This window comes from Hoplias malabaricus, chromosome 7 (genome assembly GCF_029633855.1).
Source record: "Hoplias malabaricus isolate fHopMal1 chromosome 7, fHopMal1.hap1, whole genome shotgun sequence".
NCBI classification, from domain to species: Eukaryota; Metazoa; Chordata; class Actinopteri; order Characiformes; family Erythrinidae; genus Hoplias; species Hoplias malabaricus.
In genome coordinates, this window is record NC_089806.1 from 35,984,668 (window position 1) to 36,011,933 (window position 27,266).

The window sequence follows — 27,266 nt, forward strand, 5'->3', positions numbered from 1 at the left end:
ATGGCATATTTTTCCAGATCAAATGGAAAAACATTCGAAACCATTAAATATACAGAAAAAAAATGATGGAACCACATTGTAATTTGCATTTCTCAAAGAAATACTGGCACAAATCTAAAAATGCCAATTTGTCTGCAGTTAAAGGGAACAAGCTGTTGGACTTTGCTAACTGAAGGGAAACATGGCTCAAACAACAGAGAGGTCTGGTGAAAAAAGGAAATTATTCTAAATTCCTTCAAGAAATCCAATAATGTGTGCAGAAAAAAATGTTGGTTGTTCCCAGTAATGTGTTTAAGATTTGCTGATTTTTTTTAACAAAACTGACAGTTATAAAAGGAAAAAGATGGGTAGACCAAGGAAGATTTTAAAGCTAGGGTTTAAATATGTTAACCCCTATATTTTATATTTAAATATATGACAACAGACAACAAATGGGTGGAAACAGGTGTCAATGCTTGTGACTTGTCTAATATTTTGAGGTATTTTTTTCACAAAGCCAACTGTATTTAACCAAAAAGTAATGTGTCATATCTACTATGAAAATCTAAGTAAAAATTCTGGTTGAACAGGCCCCAAGTGTGCTGATTTCATAATTTCTGCCAGGGGTATTTAACATGCTCAATAGAATGTCTGTCTGTAACTGTGCCGCACAAAAGCATCTCTGTGTCAAAACATAAAAAACGTAGGTTGTGAGCTGAGGCAGCAGTGGGTAGTGTGCTTTTGCGGCAGCAGTGCTTTTGTTTTCTCATGGAAAAAACCTTGGATCCCTCTGCACAGCTGCAGGAAGAGGGGCAAAAAAGGAGGGAAAGAGACGCTGGGTGGAAGAAAAGGAAAAGTAAAACAAACAAAGGGAAGGAGACGGGAAAAGGCACACTAACCCATATTTACAGGGCCCAGCTGAAAGAGAGAGAGAGCCAGATTTGTGTTTATGTGTGTGCAAAAAAAGCAAGGACAGCTTGAATGTTAGCTATGTTAGGGGTTGTTTGACTGCAAGGACACAGATATTGTGTACATAGAGTACAGTGCAGTACTTGTGGCTGAACATAATGTAGTTCTGTGTATACCCTGTAGACAAACACATACACGCACACATACTGTAAGTTAATCAGACTTTAAGGCAATCGCTGATGGCATTGTTACTTTTCTCTATTAATTAACAATTAAGGCACATAAAAGAATATTAAAATACATCTCAAGTGGCTTCTCATTTGCTGCTAGATGCATGCAACAAAGTGTGAAGGGAGGTTTTGTTAACAAACAGCCATCTAACCTTGCCTTATTAAAGTGCTGGGATATCACAAGCCTCCAGAACAGCTTCAGTGTACCTTGGCACACATTTATGTGTCTTTTTTTGATGGTGTCTGGTGGAGACTGTTTGGTCCAAAATAGGGCTGGACTCTCAAACTGAACTCTCAGATGTGCATTTGTCTTTGTAATGAGGGGGTTATGCTCTGCAACCCTACTATAATATCTCTCGAAATGGACTTGTGTATGCACTGTTCTTGCTGAAAAGGCAGTCACCTAGGAACAGTTGCTCAGTATTTGTGACCAGCTGAGCAGTCTTTATGATTCCTGTGGTTCCTGATGTGTCTGTGTCCCTATAATGAACCCTTTTTATAAGTCACATATATATTTTATATGGAGACAGAGAGAGTATGAGAGAACGAGTAGTAAGGGCATGTGTTATGACGGCCTGCTTAACATGAATTATGAATCATTCACCAAAGTGCTTGCATGAGAATAGATTCTGACATGCTGTTGACCTGCACTTCAGGGGGAAAAAAAATCTCTGGAAATATCTCCACAGATTCAATGGGTTCTCCTACGTTCGAGTACTATTTAGCATCCTGGTCAGCAGATGTTGAGTAGAGGGTCAACACAGTTTCCAAACCCTAGGGGACTGTTATTCTTCTCTGGTGTGTGCTTAACTCACAGCACTCTGAAGATATGCTCATGATTCTATAGCATTCTAAGTTTAAGTAGTCATACACTTAAAGCCATCCATGACCATAGATCCCCTGCCTTCGCAGGGAAATACAGCACAGCCCCTTTCGATCTTGTCACTATGTAATGGTCATGTGACCATCTGGGCACTGTTGGAAAATAAATTACGTAAATATTAAATACTTAAATATGATTGCGTGCTGTAGTGCTTACTACAAATGAATCAAGAAGAACGTGTTATTGTACTCATGCTATACTGTGCTAACGGACTGCATCTTTCCCTCGGGCTATACATATACGGCATGTGAACCTGAAAGAAAGAGATAAAGCAAGGAAAGAGAAAAAGAAAGAATCTGAGGGGCCCTTCTTTGTCAACCCATGTAAACCCTGACTGGGCCTCTCACAGAAAGAAAGAAAAGGTACAAGAAGTGACTGTAACATGACAGCCAAACCAGGCTCCGCCTTCAGCCATCCACCACACACATACACAACAGACTGTACGCATAGACACAACTGGCTACAAAGACCAGCCACTAATGTTTGAGTGGTCCCCAACATCTCAAACACACATTCACAGCGTTGACATCCATCGTTTATTGATAACATTAGGTATCACAAAGATTTAAAAAAGATCTAAAAGCACAATTCTAACAGTATCTAAAAACAATTGTAATAAACAGTTACTGTTTTTATTTCATTGTATACTACAGAACCCTAAAGACCAGTTTTGCTGTTTTTGGTAGCTACCTTGCTTCCTATCTGTCAATATTCATCTACAACTAACTTGAATAAGCCAACATTACTTTTATGTGACTAAATTAGTGTCAAAAGTATTAAATGAAAAAGAAAAAAATCACCTGACACTAAAAAATTTACGTGAAAACAAAACGTTTACTTTTTCTACCCATTCGCTCTGGGCTTCTTCACTCACTTGCTCTTTGCTTTCTTCCCTCACTCCATGCTTTGCCTGCTTGAGATTTTGGGGAAGAAAGAAGGGAATAAACTTGGAAAATGAAAAAATTAGGGCATTTCAAAAATGAACAAGTTCTTATTGGATGTTAGATGTCTATTCAGGCTCTGTTCCATAATTTGCCTCTGGTTTGTCATGGATTATTATTGATGAACTTGCCCTTCATGGTACTTCTAGTTTGGATTAGAGAGAAGCAAAATCAGAATGATCATATTAAAAAAAAACAGAAAAGTTTAAACAATCCCTTTAAGGATTGAAATGAGGCAATAAAGAATGTGGAAGCCATCCAATGTCTCTAAGAGGGAGTAGAGGAAAGAAGCAGATGGGCTGGAAACAGAAATAGAGAAAGAAAGAGTGATAGCAGTCTGAGTAAGCCAGTGCACGAGATGGCTCAGAGCTCTGGAGCGATTTCATGCCCCCATAAACACTGTAAAGCACATGGGATGAGAGAAAGTGAGAGAGAGAGTGTATGTGGAGGAGGGTAGAAAGAGGCGAATGGGACAAAACCAGATAAAATGTACAGATCTAACCTCACAGAGCTGGCTGTATTTGGAGCCTAGACATGTAACAGAGAGGCTAATAATGTTACTGGGGCAAACCTGTCAGTCTGCTCTGAGCGATACTGCAAAGGCACTGAAACTTTACTGCCTCTGTTAGTGCAGCGTCAGCATTCTGGGCCAAGCTTTCCTCGAGCGCTCGCTCCTGGCCCTCCCTCGAAAGCCGTGTCATAAGAACTGCCCCCAGGGTCGCAGTAAAGACAGGTGTGTAAACACGAAAAGCATAGAGAATAGTGATAAACTGCCAAGGATAGCATGCAAAGCAGGCAAGGGGTGGCCTCTTTACACACATTCACCACACACTTCATCATGCACCCTCGCAACCTGTAGAGGTTTGCCCCTCATATTGACCCCTCTCATTTAGAGCATGCCATGAGAGAAGAAGTACTGGGTGGGTGCTGAGACTTGCAGCATGTTTTCATTGTGGCGAATGTTCCAAGGTGCATTTGCGTTATCACTGAGACAGCAGTAAAGAAATAAAGAAAGTGAAATGAAAAGCATAATTAGTCTGGCTGCATAATAGAGTTTTATGCTATAAAGTGCCTCAGGGGCATGTATGTGGGCCCATACTTCTTTTCCTCACTACTTACTTATCGAAGTCATAGTAGCTGTGGAAGAATGTACAGTTAATATTAGTAATTTAATAGTAAGCTTATGATTTGTAAGGGGTTAACTTACAATTCTTATGATACGTAAAACAAAATTTAGTTTCAATAGCAATTTTATCCAAATTCTTCTGAGCTATTGGCAAAAGTGTGGCACTTTGTTTCTTGTTACTTTGGGTAACATGCAAACACAAACTACACATCGCTTGCATACAAATTATGATTTGGTAGCTTAATTAATTACTCTTGTTGATCTACGTTAAATCCTTGTGCATGAGTACACAATAGCACACACAGAGTTAGTACTGAAACATAAGTATTAAGTATTAATAAGTATTAAGCCCCAACGCCATGGAGCTAACTGCTAATCAAACCATATTATTAATATTATGTAGTACAGTAGTCTGTGCACAGTACAGTAGTCAATGCATACATTGGAATAAGATGTAGCACATATTTGAGTACCAAACAACAGGCCTTCTCTAAGACAAATAGCTGGTTTCCTAAAGGTTTCCTAGATTGGGATTGCACACCTCCGTCTCCTTGAATAAAATTACACAACCTTTGTTTAGTCAAGGATTGGAGGTTGTCCATAGGGAACTGGCTGCTGACTCGGAAAATGGAAGGGATAATGAATACTGAGTTAAGCAAGGTTTGTAATAAACATCAGGCTAAAATAACACTAACTGAAATGAAATATTCCTCAAGGGCCAAACCGGTGTAAACCTAGGCTTGGGAAATCAACACAAACACCATCAATCTTCAAATTTTCTACATTGTTCTCTCTGTCCAACTCTGCTTAGCTCAGCACTACTCGAGTAGGTCACACTATCTTTATCCTGTCTGAAGGGTGATTAAGCCACAAAGCCGCACCTGTGCCCAGTTTTGGTGCGACAGAGATGATGTCTGGCTGGTGACCTGCTTAATCAGTCCATCGTCCCTTACCAGAATCGCCAACTCCTTGCAAGTTCATCCTCGTAACCTAGTGGTTTCTAATCCTGGTCATGGGGACACCTTGCTTTGCTTTGTGTTTCAGGCTTGCACGCTAGCTCATCAGATAAATATAAAGATTTTCCTACCATGAATAAGATCAGTTAAAGCTGGGTGAATGCTACTGCTGGGATACCGAATGGAAAAGCAATGATTTTAATTGCTGAGAATCTTTAACATTTACCTATAGTGGTTAACATTCATTCTCTGTAACTGCTTCATCCTGTTCAGGGTTGCAGTGTGTCCAGAGCCTGTCCGGAATCATTGGACACAAGGTAGAAACACACCTCAGATGGCGTGTCAGCCCATTAGAGGGGGGTGGGGTTGCAGGGTTGCTCAGTTCCTGTATTGCTTTATTCCCATTGATAAACAGATAAGAGTCAGGAAAGAGTCTTGGTTAATCAACTGTCTGCAGTGGCATCACTTGCCTGAGGAGCTTGTGAAGTGTGGAGAAATGTAGCCAACACAGCTTGTGCTGCGCATAACATAATATATTTATTTATATAACATACTGTAAATGACCGAATCCAGCTCCACTGCACAATAATGATTTATTTGAGGCTTTGTTCTATTTCTGGAGTTTCTTTGGCTCAACACACCCAGAGACATCATCGTTTTTCATACTGTGCTTTGGTTCCAGCTGGGAACAAATTTTTTGTTGCTGGAAACACACCAAACGGATCGCGAACAAGAACCAAACCAGTTCCATGTTGGTGGAAAAGCACTGAGACAGTGACCTGAGGACTCTGGAGTTGTGTGATAGTAACACTGCCTGTTGCGCCACTAGGTCACCCAAATTAATGTATGTATTCGTTTAACATTGGTGCTTTATATCATATCGCTTTTTGATGCTGTTTTATAAAAAATAATCCAGTTCTAGATTAAAGTCCACATATTCCAAAATATTCAAAACCACAAGTTTTGAATATTAACAATAAGTCTAATTGAAAACAAGCTTGTGCATGCCCACCTTAACACCTAAATAAACTGTCCATGCAAGTATGCCAATAATCACCAGCCCGACGCTCAAAGACGGCTGTTCCCATATCGTCCACGATACTGTCTCCCTCACATTCCTGAAGTCATTTTTCACTACAAAGCTCTGTCTCTTTTCATCACTGTTGTCTTTATATGACTGGGAGATCCTGACACAGAAAGCTAGCTTTATTGTAGTCAATTAATTTTTAATCAAGAACAATTTAGCTTCCCCTGCTCAGAGTCGGCACTGTGGCAGGAAGCCATAATTGGAAAAGACAGGTCAGGAGGAAAACAAATTAAACTTTCAAAAGCCTGGGGTCAGAGCTGTGGGGCAGCACACCTATTTGCATCCTCTAAGTAAGATGGTGGGGGGCTTTTTAAGGGCATCAAAGAGTCTGTATGGGATGTCCAATGATACTTTAGACACTTTTAATACACTTAGTCTCTACCTGCCATTAATGATGTCATCACAATGCACTTTTTTGAGCATATTGTGAATATTGCTGTTTTTCCAAACCGTACATGGTCTGGCATTTCCTACCTTTCTGCTCTCGTGCATAGATACACACCTTCAGACACTCTCTGGTCCTCTGATACACATCTGCTCTGTCTGTTACTCCAGGTTACAGAGTTTTGGCCAAAGGGCTTTTAGCGTTGCGGGTCCAAAACTCTGGAACTCTGCATATTACTGTGTTGCTTTTATCAAATCTCGTACTGTTGGTATAATAATAATAATAATAATAATAAATATATAGAGCTAGTCTAGCCCAACTGTCTAGTTTTGCATGTAAACTGGAAATATTAAATACAATTTGATGATTGTATTTATTACTAATTTCTGACAGTACTTTTTTATGTGTCTGAAATAAAGCACTGTATATAGTTAGCTATAGTATATTATTGCCTTATGGACAACTGCCAATGGCAAATAATCATGTGTCTATCAACCTTCTTTCAGGCCTGTGGGAGGGTGTGTGTGTGTGTTTATCAGAGTTGGGCCTCTCTGCCATGTGTCTATCAGAGTGTACATGAGGAACAGAAAGTTTTTTTTTTAATACTGTAACTTTCATCAAACTGCAGTCACACTGACATGTCACCCTGCCCCAAACTCTAGGAGTTTCCATGGCAACCTAACCTTTGACCTCACACCAACAAATCCTTCTCTTTCTTTTTTTTTTCATTTTGTTTTTTCTCTTTTCTCTTTCTTTAACTCTCGCACACACACGCGCACACACACATATGCTTTGTGGCCACAGTACCAGCCAGTGAGGCGCCCAAACCACCTCACCCTCTTGTGACCTTACACAACATGCAAGCAGTCATGGCAACCAGCCACCAGTCACATGACAGTACGAAAGAACGCATTATTCACACCGTCACTTGGACCACATCTGAATCAGGCAGAGTGCAATAGTTCTTAGTGAGAAGAAGAGATGATACAGGAGCACCCAGGCCTATGCTTGCATGCACACACACACAAATCCCTCATTTTTCAGTCCTGAGTACAAAATAGTCATTTAAGACTCATTAGTGCAGTCTCTGCCCCTCTTAAGCACTGTTATTGTGCTTTTGGCGCATGAGGGTACGAGTTCCAACATTGTGGTGCTAAGCTGAATGAGGTGGAGTCCTTAAAATGAAAACTACAGGAAAAACTTAAAATAGCTCTTAGGCAAATGTCCTGTCCAATCACAAAGCAGACTTAAGGCCAACTGTGGTCTTTATCCCTGTAGGAATCATTGGTCAGTTCCAACACAGCAGCCAAGGGTATATTGGGAACACAGTAGGGGCTCATTTAGATAAGTACTGTATATCACTACTGTCCAATTAAAAACATGTATCTCCAAAACTGCAACTTTACAGGCAAAGGAAAGAAATGTTTCAAATATTTTAAGTAATTCTGGGGGGTTTCTCTTGGTCCATTAGTCATGACTTTATTTACACAATGTGACAAAGGGCAGCTGCTGTGTTCAAATGATGTGGTCAACTAAAAATGGTCATACATGTTTCTCATTGGACAATGATATGTAGCAGATTTCAGTTTATAAAAAGGTGTATGTCATATTGCATTGTGTTTAGCCACTCCAGCAAGTGTAGCCTGGTCTTTATCACGAATCTCAAACATCAAAGGTAGAGTGCAAAGGTAGTGATGCATTATTCTAGGATTTCTAGAGTCTCTGTCAAATCTGAACCACGGCCAAGACACTGACAGAGTCATTTCAAAGACATACAGGTGATGCTGAATCATCCTAAAGATAGTGTACCCACTTGCTAATGATCAGTGATATTTTACCTAAAGAGCATTTCAGCTTTTAGAGTTGAACACAACTCCCAGACGTGTCTGAATTGAAGAATCAACCCCCCTCCCCCATCATTCGGCATGCTTTGTTTTATTTGAACCTGTAGCACTAAGTTCTACATGACTCTACTTAAGTCAAAATTTAATTTGCTTACAAGACAGTACAAGCTAATATGCCTTATGCTAAGGAAAACATACAGAACTGGATACAGTGTGTTTACTGCCCCACATCTCCTCTATGCAGTTGGGGTTCTATTTAATTTTTTTAATAACAAGAACTACATGGAAACATCTGTTTGGTGTATGTGGATATGTAGCATTACTGTTGGTGGATTAAACCACCAAACTAAGATGTGATGGAATGCTTGTTCAATTCAGAACCTAACAGTAGTAGCAGTGTTTGAGTTCCCTGAATTCTGCTTCGCTATATGTGACCAAAACATTCTGAAATGAGCGGAGCTCACTGTAGTTTAGGACTGCTGCAGGGAATGATTTAGCATAGACTGTGTGTGGGAGTGTGTTTCTGACCCTCAGCCAAGGAGCTGCCCTTAAAAATTAATAAAAGGACCCGAATTAATACTTAAAGCAGTGAATAATTTAACGTCTGCCTTTGAACAAAGTGTAGAGTAGATCATTTCACGCTGGAGTGATGATCTGCACACTGAGTAATGGAATGATAAATCAATAAAATATCTGCCACCCTGTCTGCACCGCCAAGAAAACTTTCAAAATGATTATCCTACTTTAAAGCAACACTAGGTAGTACTTTTACCTTAATATTACAGCTCCAAACTCATTATGGTGTTTCATTGACCTGTAACAGGGAGAATAGAGCCTCTGTCATTGCTACTTCAGGCACAGTACTGCAGAAACTGCACTATGTATCTTTTGGAGGCGGGTAGGGAAAAAAATAGTTTTTGTTGCTGTTGAGAAAACGAAAAACATAACACAAGTTTACAGCAGAAGGAAAAAGACTTTCTTAATTTTAAACGGACGTTAATGAAATAAAATATAATTTCCAGTTCGTTTTTAACCATTTATTCTTCGGAAAACTGTGACACATGCTAAAGAACAGATGATATTTTCCAAATTAAGAACACTAAGTATTTTTGCTTCTGGGCTCCCCCTACAGTTGGAAAGTGTAATTCACTTTTGCAGCACTGTCCTAAAATCAAGGGGGAGGGGTGTGTTTTCCTACCCTCCTCCAAAAGTTACACAGTGCAGTTTCTGCAGTGCTGAGGCCAGAGTGGCAAGGACTAAAGCTCTCTCCTTATTAGTCAGTGGAGCATCACAATGAAGCTGTAATTTTAAGGTTAAAAATACTACCTAGGGTCCCTTTAAAAGAAACACATAACTATAAGAGAGAAATAATAATAAGACCCCATTTTTCTCTCATGTCACACACATGGTGTGGTGCTGGTGATTAGGACGGGTGCTGCAATGTCACCTACACTCCCTGTCCTGTCCCCTCCCCCTCCTCCATCACTGCAAGGGATCCAACAAGAACAAAGGAAGGTCCTGCCTGACATCCAAACAAGGGACCACTTACCACAGTGAGGCTTGTAAAATTTCAGTTGGCTGTATCTGTTTGTGCTCATCTTATATCAGAGATAGACAAGGCCTGTGATTTACGTCTCCCTGATTTCGTATCTCCCCATCAGTACAATTCTGTTGCTAAAAGTCCTCGGTCGATTCATGCAGTTCAATACAGACCTGTCTTGAGAGCTGTCATATCATATTGTTGCTGTAATTGCTGATTACTATCACACTCATTTGGAGTACACACACACACACACACCATGACACACACTGAGTTAAAGCAGCCACCAAAACATCCCAGTTAATTTCCCCTCCCTATTTATTTCTGTTCTGAATTTGTCATGCAGGCAGAGAGCCAAGCTTTCTGTAACAGCTCCAGGAAGGAACATGTTCTAGAGCACCCAGGGCAATGTCCCTCACTCCACCGTTTTCTCACTGTTGTGTAATTATGGCATTACAGTGCTACACACAGCCTGGATGAGGTGCCCTTTGTCTTGGAGAGGGAAGTGAATGGTAAAGACAGAGCAATGTGTGGAGAGCATTAGAGGCTTCGCAAACATATTATGAAAAGATGATGATGATGATGTTGGTGGTAAAAGTGCCATACTGCCCCTTTAATGTTATGACGTGCTGTGCTGAATAAGCTGTCCAAGATTAATCACTGCTCACGTGTGCTTATCAAAAAAAAGCTTGCTCTGTCTCCTAAAAGAGAAACAACTGATAAAAAATACTTAAGATAGTTCACTCCCCTCACTTCCTGCACTCCCATGTGTCAGCTCGGTGTACAGAGGAGACCACAAATCAGTCATCTGTGGAAAACAACATTTTAAAAAAATATAATAATAAAAATGCTGATGAAAATGATACTACTTTTGCAAAAAAGAGTGGGGGTGGCTTGATAACCTGAGACAAGTGACTCACACTATCTCTGTAGAGCCTTGGGCAGAGCACGGGTCACCAGCCACTTGTTAAACTGTACTAAACCAGAAATCTGTGGCACATACTTGTTTGCATAAGAGCCAGACCGAAAGCTGTGCTTTGCACGTCCTGCATGCATCAGTTGTTCCAGTGCTGGGACACTGGCTGTGTTTTGTGAGCCCTAGGTTAAGTAACACTAAAGTTAATTGGAACACATCCAGGCAGGTTTTCCACAGCCAGAAATGGCAGCGAGCACTATTCTGGGCACCCTCTCTAGTTGCAGGAGCCATGAGGTTTTAGCTTTCAGACTCAAACTTTGGATGTACTGTATTGAGCAAAAAACCAAAGACCACCTTTCATTTATTTGGTTTCCAATTAAGTACAGCTTTTTTTCAGGAGCCATTTCTTAGAAGATTAGGTATATAACGTAATCTGCTTGCATAAGAGGAAGGTCACGATCACATAAACAGTACCTTACGCTTTCGTTAGCGAATGGGCAAAGTTAGGCTCGGCTCTTTTGTCAGATCTTAAAAATCCACAGGTGTTTTCTGTTCACTGTGAGAACTCTATGGAAGCTATGGGTGAAGCTGTCAAAGAGCCATTACTGAGAAAAGGAGATAGATTAAAAAGAAGGCAATTCACAAATCAAACAAAGAAGCTGCTGGTATTGTCAGAACTATGCTGTCAGGGAAAGTAGCACACCTATAAATCTACACTATGATACAAGTACTAGTTCTTTCTGAGAGTGTATGGATTGCCCCAGGGAACAGACATCAAAATCATTACATTTGTTTGGGTTTAGTTGGATCTACCAAAGCAGTAACTGCAACTAACGACCGTGACTGAACCTTCTGTTTCTTTCACAAAGAACAGGTGGAAAAAAATGACAGCTAGATGTGGACATTAGTTTTTTCTAGTGATTAAATAAATGACGGACATGTGACTGCACATTTCTTCGCACCTTGCTCCTACAGACTAGTATAATGTGGAGTAAACTGTAGTGATTGTTAAAGAATAGTTTCAAAACCACTGCCCTGTTTATTTGTGTGTCATAGGTGTCGGGTCACTGTTCTAACTGGCAAACGCTCGTTTTCTGATATTTCATCCCTCTTTGTATCACAACACGTTTTGCACCAGACATTTGACCTTAGCATCCATGCACAATCATGAACACACACACACACAAGATCACACGCTGGCCTTTCTGAGTGTGAGAGGCCATGACATTCCATCAGAAGGTACTCTCTCTCTCTCTTTATCTCTCTCTGTCTCTCTCTCTCTCGTGGTTAACTAGAACCTCACCCCGAGTTGTTATGCAACCCAAAACTCTGTGCAATTCAAAACCCCAGTCAACAGACTTGGCAGCCCTCTGCACTCCAGCCAGTCTTATGTAAGCCGTGTCTGTGTATCTATGTATGTGTGTGTGTTTGTGTGTGTGTGTCTGCGGTGAAGGCAGCAGCATGGAAACTGGCCAATGCGATCGAGCTTGTGTGTTTACCACGGTTTCAGTTTGAGTTTCTTCTGAAAAGGTGCACATGCACCAGCCGTAACTGAGACTGGAAGAACCAGTTCACCCTAACCCCGTCTTCGATTTGGTTTCCAGTTCTCATCAGACAGCCGGATGTGTTTTTGTTTACATATGACGTCATCCAGAATGGCACAGCGGCTGCGTCACGCTCCCTTGTGTGTCTTTGTGTTAGTATATGAGTGTGTGTGCCTGTTACGATGCACTCATTCCTCTACCAACGCCTCCTCGTTTTGTTGTTGTTGTTGTTGTTATTATTTTGGCGCATGCTTACTACTGATGTCAACACAAACACACACACACACACACACACACACACACACACAGTGGCGTGCAAAAGTGTGGGTACCCTCGTTCCAATGACATGTTTTGTGAATATTATTTTAAAGTCAAAAATGACCTCACGTTCTTCTGCACATGGCAGTGCACGGTGTCTGTTTATCTGCTGGATTTCTGATGCTGTGGGACAATAAAATAAATCCTACTACGTGACCTGTGCACATATAAGGAATTCTGCAGCAAAATGTGTGCAGGAAGCATGCAACAAAACATGGCATTAGAAAAGAGCTGCTCTGACATTTGCATGCGACTGTACACAGGAAAACGGAGACGTTGAAAGGGTAAGGCTACCTTCCAGCCGGCGGAGCTGTTGCTGTCCCCTTTGTCTTTGAAGTAGGGCACGCTCCTGACCATCCAGTCGTAGATCTGAGACAAGGTCAGCCTTTTGTCCGGCGTGCTCTCGATAGCTTTGGTGATGAGGTCCGCGTACGACAGGTTGCCCCACGCGTTCCTGCGCGAGGACGACTTGCGCGGGGTGGTCTGTTGCCCCTGCTGCTGCCCTCCTGGCTGCTGCTGCTGCGCGCCTTGCTGGAGCCCCTGCGCGGCAGGACCTCCGTTGGCGCTCGCCTCGGCTGGAGCACCGGGGCTGCTCGCGCCGTCGCTGCTGCTCGCGTTCACGGCCATCGCGCCCCCGTCCTCATCGTCGTCCTCCTCCTCCGGGATGATGTCCGCATCGCCAGCTCCGGGCTTCACCGACACGGACTCGGGCAGTGGCCACGTGCACGACCTCGGCCGCTTCTGTGGCTCGAAATCTGGGTCGATGGCCACGTCCAGAGCGACCGGGGACTCCGGGGACGCCGCGTCCGCCATCGAGGAGCTCCGGGGCGGACTTGTGTATCTGGAGAGCGGAGAGACGCGACGGGCTAGATCACTCAGACAAGTCGAGGCGCGCACTGTCACAGTCCAATTCCATGAATGCTCGTCCACAGACAGTAGAGACCCAAGCCACGGTCAACAGCCCTGCGCGTGGAGAAAAGACAGGACACTCACTGCAAGCCCACCGCAGTCACAGTCGGTTATTAGGACACATTATACCTAAAGCAACTGGTTACAGAGGGAATTAGCTGAGGTGACGGGGCTGTGACTAAGACGTACACTGTCTTCAATTTCACACAATACTGACAGTGTCGCTGATACGAAACCCTGAAATAGCGCACCTTGTGGAGAACTGTGTAAAACGCGCGTGAGTATATGTGTGAATGAGTGAGCCGATTCAAATCAAGCCCATTCCATGAGACCTTTTGTAAAATGATTCCTCTTTGATTCCTACAGCTACAGAGCTCTGTAATGCTGATATGAACTATTATGAATCATATGTTACACAGATACACACCATTCACTCGTTAGAAAGCTCCCCCCCACACTTCAGAGCGCCCTCCGCTCGCTTGTCGCCCTCGAGATCAGTCCGAGCGCTGGTGTAATGTAAATACGAGACCAAAAAAATTTGTAAATAACAGTAATAATAATTTTAAAAAATCCCAATCCCAAACGGAGTTTAGAAAAGTGAAGCACCGTGTCTCGTAGCCTACAGGTCACAAGGATTCCACCTTGACGTTTCCTTTTGCTTTCTGAAGTTGACAGAACATCAGTCTCTCCTCGGACAGAAGGAGAAAGCGAGCGCGAGCGGGAGCGATGTAACAACGAGTCCCGCGCGGGGGGAAAAGAACGGCTCTAATCTGTTGCTCTACACAGTGGATCACACTTAACTACAGCTGCTATAAACTCTCACTCTCTTCTCCTTCAGCAGTCAACCAGCTTCTGTCCAACTTACAAAGATCTGAGAGAGAGAGAGAGAGAGAGAGAGAGAGAGAGAGAGAGAGAGAGAAAGGAGATGAAGTCTAACCCCGTCAGCCCTCCACTCCTACCCCTCCCCGTGCATAGGATCGCCTTTTAAAGGGCCACAGCTCAAAGTACAGTAAGCTAGCGGGGGCGCGCGCGCACACACACACACACACACACACACACACGCAAGGGCATGTTCGGACTAGCCACACGGAGATGGTATCGTTGCCTTTAGATGGCCAAATATAGTTCAAGTTGTGTAAGAAATGGAGTGAAACCAGACTCCCGTAGTCTCCCACGCGTTTCTGTAACGTGAACGTGTCACGGACACGCAGCGAAACTCAAAACTCGATATTTGGTCGCTATGAATAAATTAGTTTCAAAAAGCCGTGTATACATTTGTAACACTTTTGGACATTGGGTAATTTGAGAAGAACAGCTGGTGTACACTACGGGGCAAAAGTTTGGACACCCCCTGGTTAAAATGCTTATATATTTTGTACAGAAACACATTTAAGTCGTTGAATTGTAGGGGCCTATTTACCTTTGCACATTCCTACTGTGTAAATAAATAAATAAACAAACCACTAGTATGTGATATCTGGCTCATTAAAGTGATATTAATCTTAACACAGATATGTGTCATGTATGTGTAAAACCAAACTCCATCAATTCAATGACAATGTAATGACAAAATACGAGAAAGAAACCCTTCAAATACAGGAGTGTTAACAGCTGTGTTGATATCTGTATCATGTTTTCCCCTTAACTCTTACCTTGAGCTTTGATGCTGCTCCACAGTGGCCCTTTAATCGTGTGTGAACCAAAAGACACGCCCCCTTTTAATAGATATATGACGTAATCCGGTTCGTAATGACGAAGTGACGAATTCCTACGCTTACCTCGCCCTCCCCTCCCACCTATGCTCACTAAAGCAAGAGCACCTCTTTGTTCCCGTACAGATGTGTTTATCTGCAGAGAGGATGGGGATGCACTGCTGGTGCAGAGGGAGACATGTGTGCCCCTGTATCACGAGCGTGTTCACTCTTATCAACGAATGGAGACGGAGTGAACATGCAGGTGATGACACCTGAGAGTATTTTATCAACATGAATTTCACTGTCATTCACAGGTATTCGCTATGAGACTTACGCTGATCTAAAAATAGTAATCGGCGTATCTCCTTACCTTAGTCCATCGTGGCTAAGATTAGTAAACGGTGAACTGTCACTAGGTGCAATATCTGCAGTATCTTTCAAAATCAACCCTTCCCCCACCCTCCATGTGTCTTTCTCTGGCTCCTTTGTTCCCACCTAGGCCTCTATGAAGAGAAAAGGCTGAGGCAGCAGGTAGAGGCTGTAATGTTTTTGCTCAGCTGGAGTCTGGTTAGAATGGACATCTGCAACAATGAACTGAACTGGTGCGGTTTCCGACAGCATTTGTTTTTAGCAGTGAGTCTATGAGTTCAGCACCCTTGCCGTTGTTTGGCTCATTTTTGGGTTGATTGCGCATCCAGAATTCTGCTTATGTTTACCTCAGGACTGGACTTGCTGCACAACATGTACTACTTCTAGTAGTTCATCTTCCACTAAAGTTCAGGGAAATGGAGGATGAGGTTTTGGATCCTGGCTTTGTGTTACCTAACCAACCTTAATAATAAATATTAAATGAACAGCTATTGCATGGTTTTTAATTTGTGAGAGGCACAACTAAACATTTACAACTCCATGTACGCCTGCACTGGTCGTATTAACGTTTACTAACTAAACAATCTAAACATCTACCAGTAATGATTATCCTGACTGTGAATATGTCATATATATTACATCTATATGACAGCATTTCCATTCGCAGCCTTATACAACGTCACACACAACAACAACAACAACAACAACAAACACATGGTCAATTCCAGCCTACATTACTGTCTTTTGCTGGCATCTAGTGGCCATTAGAAGAAACTGTCCCTAGTCATCAAGCTATAGAGTGGTCAAGCAGCGTTCCTCAACCTCAGCCTGGAGACTGCGAGAATTAATAGTGCAGTCTGTGATTTGAGAACAGCACTAAGGAAATTCTGCCATCGGATCTGCGGTTAAACGGGAGGAAGCTATTAGGTATCACCACAAATGCATAAACAAAGATCTGGGCGTAAGAAACAATAGTCGGTAACCTGAAGCTGTAATTGCATTGTTTACATTGTCTTTGTTCGAAAACAATGCAGTAGGAAACTCTCCTGCTGGCTTATGGAAAGAGAGTTTCTCCCAGAACTCTCAAGGCATTTGATAATATACTGTTAACCACATACATATTCACACCAAAGAAACTGTACACTACTAGACGCACTTCTAAAACATACAGGTTTTGGCCTACTAGTATGAAAGGATGTGGATTTTAAACAGCTACTGTTTAGAAATCACAAAGGGGTGTGTTAAGCATAGAGGCAGGTTAACTAAAGAAACAGACACTAGCAGGTTTCACACACATGGATTAAGTATAGTTTAGGACCTAGCTACAATGCTTTTGGCCTATGGGTATTCACCACTAAAGTAAATTATAACCTAGGTGAGGATTTAAAACCTGTTAATGTAAACTGATCTCCACTCGCTTTTTATTCATTGCTAGTTGTGTGAAGTACTGATTACGACTGAACCTTTTCACCTCTTAATGCATTTAGCTTTATAACATTCCAGACAGGTGGTGCATATCACAGAACCTGACCTGTGTTTCTGAACAAAATGATACTCCACCCCCCCCCCCCCTCCCGCCAAGGTTTTCCTGCTGAATACCACAGTCCACCAGCAGAGGGCGCTGTGTACCTTTCAGTTTATTTTTCAATTAGCACGTATTTAAATTAAATTAATTAATTAAAAAGTGTAGTTTTTCTGTTTATAAATTATGTACAAATACATATGTATGTACACACACACACACACATACACACACATACAGATAAACAAATACACACACACATACACAAACACAAATACACACACACACATACACACACATAAACACACACACACACACATTTACACACACATACACACACACAAACACACATTTACACACACATACACACACACACACACATACAAACACACACATACAAACACACACACACACATATGCACACACACACATATACACACACACATACATACACACATACACACACACACACACACACATACACACACACATACACACACACACACACACGACACACATTTGACAACTGACATTTATTGGAATAAACCTATAGGGATGGTTTAGAAGGTTCATATTAATTGTAGGTGTAATGATGACTTAAGAATGATGACCTACGGTAAAGTGTTAGTGTTTTCTGAGGGTCAGGCTAGGTGGATTTGTTAGCTACAGTAACACAGAAATGAGTTAAAATACCACACAAAGTTAGGAATACACACTTATGTGTGTTTTAACGTTCGCCTTCGATCTCCCCGAAGCCAGTACTGCTCTGTCTGCATCTCTGTGAGTCGGGACAGCGTCCTCTGGAAGGCAAAAACTTCCTCCTCAGCTGTGAACAGTGTCAGTCGCTTCCATGACTCCTAGACATTAACACATTAAGACATTAATGTGAAGAAAAACATAACACACTTAAAACACAAAAGTAAACCATACAATCGTCAGCATACGTCATTTATCTCTACTAATGATTTAAATAATGATACCGATTAATTACTTAAAGGAGCAAGCACTGATTTTCTCCAGTGATTCTTCTTCATGTTATAAAACAGCCATTTTACTGACATCTAGTGGCTGAGACTTATCTGAGATTCTGTACAAGTTTAAGGGTCACAATCCGGTTCATTCAGGGATTACGATGCAATTAGATTTTTAATTTCATATGAGCTGCAATTCATTTAAAAAGAAAATGCATAATAAATATTCAATTTTATAAAATTTTTATTTTTTATTTATTATTCCTTACTTCTGAGATGAACTATACTTTGGCATTTCTGATCCAGAATTTGTCATCTAACATCTACTTTACTGCATCATGTGTAGTAAAATCATATTGGATGAGCCATTGCCCACGAACATTGTGGTTCTTCTGTGTTTTATTAAGAGATACAGAAAGCGTTGAGCTGATGTAGATGTAATCGCTAAAACATATGCTTACATTGATCAGGCCAAGTTCATCCAACATCTGACGGTCTCGCTCCTCCTCTCCAGACATAGGGCCCCCAACAAAGAGAAGGTGCAGAGGGGCCTCAGCCAACACCACTACCCTCACCTAAATAGAACAGCAGCAAGAGAGAGAAGAGCCACTCCTGAACGTTTTAGAGACAGGAAAAGAATGAATAAGAAGTGTCCTTATACTGATCGTTATTGTCCCTTCAAGCACAATTACTGGAGTAAAATATAACGCCCAGATAACACGTTATTAGTTTTGTAAACCCACCTAAAGCCATCACTACTGCTTTTTATTACATTTCAGTGTGGTAACAATACAGTGATTTCTCTCACTGTATTTTGAGGGATTTATACAATGTATGATGGGAAAATATTAGATTTGTGGCTTTGTAATTCTTCGCTATGTTGCTTCAAACTTGATGTAAAGTAGCAGAGAGGCTTCTACTGCTCTCACAAGGTGGAACAGTATGTTGGAGAAAGAAGCAGCCTAATGTTTGTAAGTGGCTGAAGTTTAACTGTCTGTAAGTTTTTATTCATTGTTTGAAGTACCACAAATAACTCATTTGTAACTTGAGCTGTTTAGTTTTGTCGGCCTGTGTTTACTTAAATGCAGTTAGCAGTCAGTTACACCTTAAATAATATGTAATAGCAAAATAAGTCAATATTTCCCAACTAAGAAACAGCAGTAGAACAATTTCCTCATCTTTTTTTCTTGCTTTTCATCGTTCTGAGGTCTCTCCATGTTTCCATTTTTTATAGAGACCCTAAGTTCTTTTCCCCCTTTTACAGAGCTAGGGCTGCGCACAAACACTAGAACATCTTCCAATATGCAAACCAACTGTAGGGCTAGCGATGGGTGAGAAAGCATTCTCAAACATTTATGAAAACTGTTTTGGATTAAAATCACAAACATCACCTTTAAACCTAGTTGTTGATTTTAGACAGAACTGCCAGACTGAACTCTGTCTGTGTATGTGCTTCGTACAGGTATAGCGTCTTGTACTTTCCTGTTTTACCTTTTGGTCGTAGAAGATGTCTATAAGTGTAATGAGGCGTCTGACTTGGTCCTTCAGGCCGACCTTCAACCGAGGCACATTACGGATGATGACTGTGTCAAAGCGACGTGCAATCTCCAGATAATCACTTGCTCCTAATGGCTGAAATTAAAAACAATTATTTACTAATACACAAATAAGTAAGTGATGAATACTTTATCATCATACAATTAACACACCATTATTACATAATTTAGTTGTTTTTATTGGTTTTTTTTTTTTTTTTGGGAAAAAGCAAAATAGTTACAGAGGAATTCCAAATGTGTAAAGTTCATCTGCTTGTTTTTCTCAGCTCTCTCAATCTCCAAGAATGGTATATAGCTAGCGTTGTTTCTCCAGTGCTGGTGTTACTTTTAACTAGTGCTGTCAAAATGTATGCATTAGTGCATGTGGGAATTTAACAGGTTTATTTTTTTTATGCTAATTGATCATTTTAGGGGCGGCATGGTGGCGCAGCAGGTGGTGTCGCTGTCACACAGCTCCAGGGGCCTGGAGGTTGTGGGTTCGAATCCTGCTCCGGGTGACTGTCTGTGAGGAGTTGGTGTGTTCTCCCCGTGTCCGCGTGGGTTTCCTCCGGGTGCACAGTCCAAAAACACACGTTGGTAGGTGGATTGGCAACTCAAAAGTGACCGTAGGTGTGTGTGTGTGTGTGTGTGAGTGAATGTGTGAGTGTGTGTGTGTTGCACTGTGAAGGACTGGCGCCCCCTCCAGGGTGTGTTCCCGCCTTGCGCCCAATGATTCCAGGTAGGCTCTGGACCCACCGCGACCCTGAACTGAATAAGGGTTAGAGATAATGAATGAAGGAATGAATAATTGATAATTTTACTATATTTGGTTAAAATGTCCTCCCTTAATTAATTTTTTTTTTCAGAGTTAGTGACCTATTGGTGGTTTATCTTTTGAGTTCAGAAAGTAGGTTATATTTTATTTATGCTCAAATATGTATTAAATATTATAGCTGTCTCTCATACACACACACACACACAATGTGTTAATTCTCTCTATTAAAGCTTCTGTGTCCGATGCTAACGTTCTCCCTAAAGTTGTACTTAGTAAATTATGAAATTCTAATTCAAAAACCATCCAAGCTACACTGACTTGTTATAATAAAGTAAAAAAACAAGTTTGTCGTGCATATCACACTAGACATTTATCTCCCTCCCAAAAATGCAACTTAAATAAATAGACACTTTAAATATAAATACAATTAGATTTTATTGATCTTACATTGATTCGTTATTTTACATTTAAAATCAATTATTACACGCTTAAATCTTAAGAAGGGACACTGCGATTAATAATGATTAATTACAGCAAGTTATGCGAAAAATATTTGCTTATTTTTATTTAATTGTTTGACAGCACTACTCTTAACTCATTCATTTTTCCACTCAAAATTTTTCCTCTAACCTTTTTCTCTTGGTGTTCTAGGAAAACCAGGTAACAATGTGACTTGTGTGTGTGTGTGTGTGAGAGAGAGAGAGAGAGAGAGAGAGAGTATGTCTGTGTGGTAACCAAGCAAGGAGGCACATTAAAACATGCTGACATTGTCCCGACTGCATTAGTCTGACCATGAAGACAAAGAAGTTGAGGACACTTCATACACACATACACACAGCGCACAGAGACACTCGGCATGGATGGAAGTGAACAGCACTCTCAAAAGGGCTGAAGGACACAGAGACAGTACGTCAGCTCCATTAGAGACCGGCTTGCTGATTCTCTCTTCTCTCTCACAAACAAAAAGCTATGACATGCAATTGCGCAACTGGTAATACACATCCAAGGTTGGAGCATGCATCTCTCCATCTCACTCACTCTCGTTCACCCATACACCGCAACTGTCACACTCAGAGGTCTTGCTTACGGTAGCTGTCATCAAGGCTGCAGTGATAAACTGTCTCATGACTGGACAAAGAGGAGAGAAGTCTATTCATGATTTTAAAATCTCAGTTGAAAGCGTAAAAACAACTGCTTCCTTTCTCTGTGAGAAATGCTGTTAGGCTTCATACGAACTACTTTAAGGAAGAAGCCTCTTTAAGCAGGCCAAAGAGAAGAAATGAAAGAGATGACTAATACAAGAGAAATGCAAGTATAATGTAATGCAGCAATGAGGAAAATAATAGCAAATAGATGGTGCAGAAGGTCAGAAAATTGAAGTGTGCTGCAATTGTGGATCAGATCATTTATTTATGGATGAACCGATTCATGTGCATCATTTGGCCATTTTTGATCCTGGATCTGTCTAAAATATTAGGGTTTTTTACATTTGTTTGAGAAAGCAACATATTTAATAACTAAAATGTTACCAGTTAACTCTCACCTTATGCCATTTTCCAGCAGTAAAGAAAGCTATGTCTTTTGACATGATGAAGTCATCAATGCCTTTTTGCATGTCTTTAGATGCTTTGAAGTGTACATCTCAGACACTACAAATGATAGTGTGTCTGGACTATACCCAGGGTGGTCCAGAACTTCCCAACCAAGCGTCAGTAACGTTTCCTCACCTGACTTAGCAATGAAATAATAAACAGATGCACATGCTTTTCCTTGATGGAACTCATAAATCGGTTGCCATTTTTAAATTCTAAATTCTTTTGTTGAAGAAAATGAAATTGAAAAGAAATTGTCATTTGAATACTAAGCAAAATTTTCCATAAAATCACAAAAGTGCTGGAGTAAAGTAATGAACAATGTTGACTGCATACTTTGGCTATCAAATTATAAATAACATTCATTCATTCATTCATTATCTGTAACCCTTATCCAGTTCAGGGTCGCGGTGGGTCCAGAGCCTACCTGGAATCATTGGGCGCAAGGCGGGAGCACACCCTGGAGGGGGCGCCAGTCCTTCACAGAGCAACACAGACAAACTCACACATTCACTCACTTTTGGAAACAGGAGCACCCAGAGGAAACCCACGCAGACACAGGGAGAACACACCACACTCCTCACAGACAGTCACCCGAAGCAGGAATCGAACCCACAACCTCCAGGTCCCTGGAGCTGTGTGACTGCGACGCTACCTGCTGCACCACCGTGACACCCTATAGATAACATATCTTTTTAAATAAATGTTCGATAGGTAATTTCCTACAGTAACAGACTCCACTCATTGAGGCAAGATTTACATGACATGCTGGAACATTTGTATGTGGATTTGATGGGATTCAGCCATGAGAGCATTATTGAGATTAGATACTCAATTCAAAATCATCCCTGATGTACTGAAAGGAGATTCATCACCCCAGTGAATGCAGTTCCACTGCTTCACAACCCATTAATGAGGGGCTTTATCTCCCTCTATTCAACACTTAGCACTGGGCATGGTGAAGTTAGTCTTATTTGCAGCTACTCCAGAGTGTATTATTTCATTTAATACTTTTTAAATAGATATTATTTAAGTTGTATGTGTGAACACCTACTTTAAAGTGAGTCAGTTCTCTTCCTATATTCTGCTTTGTGATAACTCATTGTCATGAAAATACAGATGATATACTCTGCCATCTAGAGGTGTGTCTTCCTCTTGTGTACTTTCACCCTTGGCTGTCTCTTATGAAACCAGATGTCCAGCCATAACCAAATAAATCAGTTGGATTGTTGCAGGATTGTTGTAGCAAATCATAACTTGATCAGAATTATCAGTGGATAAGATTTGCTATAACAAATAGTACTGTGCAACTGTTCTGTCAGATTTTGTGACATTATTTAATCCTATTTGGACCTACACAGACCTGTGTTCTCTAGTCTTCCACTTTAATAATAAAGGTGCTACAGCGGGTTCTTTGAGCAGTGCTATAGAAGAACCACTGTTGGTACGAACAGGTTTTGCCAATATGTTTAAATGGGTAAAGAACCTTAAGATTTAGCGATGGATTTTTAAGTGATGGACTTTAAAAGGTTCTTCACACTCACACATCTCTTAAACACACATGGTTCTTTATGAAACCAAAAGTGGCTCTTCTATGGCATCTTTTAAAGAACCCTTTGTAGCACCTTTATTTTTAAGAGAGTGCATGAAACATGACATTTTTTAAGTTTGTTTTTACACGTGTTGTACTCAAAATGTCAAAACAATCCTTGATTTGTCATAGACTCAAAACTATATTTCTCATAATGAACACAACTGCTATCAGATGTTGTTACTGCTTTTAAGCTAACAACATTAGCCACTTATCCCCAACTCTCTGTGCTACTGTGAATTCCCTTTTCTTAGTTTATACTTTTGTGCCTGCTGCCCCTAAAAAGAAATCTCTATCAGTACGTGTAAAAGTGAGAAATGAGATGTACTCACTCACTCTGTCACAGAGCTCTTGGAAGGTGCAGTCAGCGATGGTTCCACACGTGCGACTGAGTGTTATCTCTCTGCTGTGGATGTTCAGCACTCTTGGCCTGGTTACTGTTTACACACAGAACTCAGTAAGCAGCAGGTATCCTGGAACTGTCATGGACACACTACTAACACATAACATGACAAGCAACTTTCTCAGAGTTCACGCTAGTCTTTAAACTGTATACACAAACACACACACACACACACACACACACACCTCTGTTTCTGAGGCAATTGTTCTGTAAACACACAACCTCTCTCTCTCATTCTAACTAAGGGAAATTAACTTGTGTACCATCATTTTGTCTGGAAGCCAATTCATCGAACATCGTATTCACGGCAACCTCAGCATCGGGTTCACTCGATCTGTGGAAAGCGGGAGTGAAAGAGAGAGAATAGAATATGAAATTAACCAGGTCTGAAGTGCTCAGATCAAACAGAGAGTGGTGCAGGGCTGTGTTTAGCTTTTCAGGGCAACTCAATAGAACAGGATGTTGGGCTCAAAACAAACATTGTGAGCGTGAATGGAAGCAAGGAGCAATCGGGTACCAACCAACACACACACACACATATTAGCATACACTGAAAGGGCAGCTGTTGAAAAGCATAGATTTGTAATGAGTCAGTGTGGAAGGCACTGTTTGTATTCTGTGTATCTACCTTCTACCCTTACCTGCCACTGCACAATATGTTTTTTAGCTCTGGCAATTACACAGCCTTCTCGGTTTCTAAGCTAATAAACATGCAATTCATGCAGTAATTTGCACAGAAAAGATATTGTGGAGAAAGAGAAAGAATGTCTTACATGTAATAGAATTTTCCTGAAGGTACCATCTGCCTTCTGCGATAGTCTATTCCAGTGTCCAAGCTGGCATTGTAGCAATGCTCCTACAAACAAATACAAAGCTGTGATTAAATACATACAGAGAGGATTGCAAGATGTTACTCCAGGGTATTTTGGCGTTTGATAAGGGATGCTATATCGGGAACATACAGTGCGGTAGCCTGGATTAACAGCATGTTCAAATGCATTATACAGGGTGGGCCATTTATATGGATACACCTTAATAAAATAGGAATGGTTGGTGATATTAACTTCCTGTTTGTGGCACATTAGTAAATGGGAGGGGGGAAACTTTTCAAGATGGGTGGTGACCATGGCGGCCATTTTGAAGTCGGCCATTTTGGATCCAACTTTTGTTTTTTCAATGGGAAGAGGGTCATGTGACACATCAAACATATTGGGAATTTCACAAGAAAAACAATGGTGTGGTTTTAACATAACTTTATTCTTTCGTAAGTTATTTACAAGTATCTGACCACTTATAAAATGTGTTCAAAGTGCTGCCCATTGTGTTGGATTGTCAATGCCACCCTCTTCTCCCACTCTTCACACACTGATAGCAACACCACAGGAGAAATGCTAGCACAGGCTTCCAGTATCCGTAGTTTCAGGTACTGCACATCTTGATGGTATGGTGTGGTATATGGGGTACAAAGATAGTGGGGCCATTCTTCATCAGTGGAAACCTCAAGGCCACTAGATGTGCAAAATTGCTACATGATGATGTGTTTCCCTCTTTATGCACTGAAGCTGGCACGTTCCCTGTGTTTTTCCAGCAAGATGGTGCACCTCCACATTATGGGTTTCAGGTCCGAGCATTCCTAGATGAACAGTTTCCTGGGAAAAGGATTGGTCGTCGTGGGCCAGTTGAATGGCCCCCAAGGTCTCCCAATCTGACCCACTTAGATTTATCTTTGGGGTCTTCTGAAGGCAATTGTCTATGCTGTGAAGATACGAGATACAAGATAAATTTACGTTAAAACCAAGCACACCATTGTTTTTCTTGTGAAATTCCCAATGAGTTTGATGTGTCACATGACCCTCTTCCCATTGAAAAAACAAAAGTTGGATCCAAAATGGCCAACTTCAAAATGGCCACCATGGTCACCACCCATCTTGAAAAGTTTCCCCCCTCCCATATACTGATGTGCAACAAACAGGAAGTTAATATCACCAACCATTCCCATTTTATTAAGGTGTATCCATTTAAATGGCCCATCCTGTACATTTGATGATCACTGGATTAAGAACATCTACCTTGTATCTACATTTATTGCACATGTACACAGGATTTCAGTAATATGAGCAGGCAGCTACGTTTTCATAGCAAAAATATTTATTTACCCCCAACTCCTCATCCAATTTCTCATCTATATACTTTCCTTTTCTTACACGTGTTGTTACTGTTAATCAGTGCATAAATAACTGTATTTTGGAGGCTGTTTCAAGAGTGGCATTGCATCATTTCTCTCATGTATTGGACACCAAACAGTGGACGTTGGAGGCTTCTCCTGGTGAAAGATCCACCAGGGATCCCAGTGCCACCGATCAGTCACGTAGTGTGGAAAGCAAAAACGCTGAATGAGTTCCCATTACAACAAAACAAGCTGTTTAGTGTGAAAGGTACAGTGATCTGATGATTATGAAAGTTGTGTAGTGTGTACATGGTATAACTGGGCGACACATACACATACACGATACATTTATTGTCTGATTTATCAGCTGCACTGACCATACAGGAGCACTTTGTGTTTCTACAATTACAGACTGTAGTCCACCCGTTTCTCTGCATACTTTCAATGGTCAGGACCCACATGAGATTATTAGGGTGCATGCAGCGTTTGTCCGTCTAGAACATGTGTACATGGCTGGAGCAGGGCTGGAGCTTGTATAGCTTAAAATCCAGCTGGAAATTAGACATTTAACAACTGGAAGGACATATGGGCTGTCGAAAGCCAGACAAAACCTGACAAATAAAAATACACAGTCACTCTGTAACAGGCTGCTGCTTGACACAGTGAATCTTTCTATCAATCTGGCATTATGCAGAACTGGGAAATGTACACTGCCCCAATGAACCTTTCTTCCATATTGTATTTTCATTCTTTGTTGTTCTGTGCTGCCTATCCTCGGTTCTATTGGTGGACATGTATGTATGTATGTAGTCCACCAGAGCAGATTCCTAACTGAAATACATTTGAGGAATGAAATTCCGACACTCTAGTCCTTCATCGATGGACACAGGATGCAACCCACAGGAAGCAGTTGGATGGATATTTTTGATTGGACGACCACTCTCAGTCCAGCAGTGACACTGAGGGCTTAAAACTCTAGGAGTCCTGCTGTGTCTGAGCCACCCGTACCAGCATGTCATTGTCACTGCAGCGCTGAGAATGATCCTCCACTGAAATCATACCTGTTCTGTGGGGGTTCTG

At 41.2% G+C, this 27,266-nt stretch overlaps 2 protein-coding genes across 3 annotated transcripts in view; both read right to left on the reverse strand.

Annotated features, from left to right (window-relative positions):
• The window catches only part of foxo3b (forkhead box O3b), a 37,819-nt gene extending 23,397 nt beyond the window's left edge, over window positions 1-14,422 (reverse strand). The window contains exon 1 of one of the 2 annotated variants that reach the window (XM_066677419.1): window positions 12,953-13,478. In XM_066677419.1, the coding sequence (XP_066533516.1) occupies window positions 12,953-13,471 (519 nt within the window). In that variant the 5' untranslated portion in view covers window positions 13,472-13,478. Of the gene's footprint in view, window positions 1-12,952; window positions 13,479-13,994 lie in introns of those variants that run through there. The other variant, XM_066677420.1, reaches the window with a different exon arrangement.
• The window catches only part of afg1lb (AFG1 like ATPase b), a 38,503-nt gene continuing 24,731 nt past the window's right edge, over window positions 13,495-27,266 (reverse strand). Inside the window, exons 8-14 of the mRNA XM_066677421.1 lie at window positions 24,793-24,875; window positions 24,283-24,353; window positions 23,953-24,053; window positions 19,615-19,755; window positions 18,585-18,698; window positions 17,869-18,009; window positions 13,495-13,621 (exon numbers count right to left, since the gene is read on the reverse strand). Coding sequence (XP_066533518.1) covers window positions 17,869-18,009; window positions 18,585-18,698; window positions 19,615-19,755; window positions 23,953-24,053; window positions 24,283-24,353; window positions 24,793-24,875 — 651 coding nt within the window. The 3' untranslated portion in view covers window positions 13,495-13,621. The remainder of the gene's footprint in view (window positions 13,622-17,868; window positions 18,010-18,584; window positions 18,699-19,614; window positions 19,756-23,952; window positions 24,054-24,282; window positions 24,354-24,792; window positions 24,876-27,266) is intronic.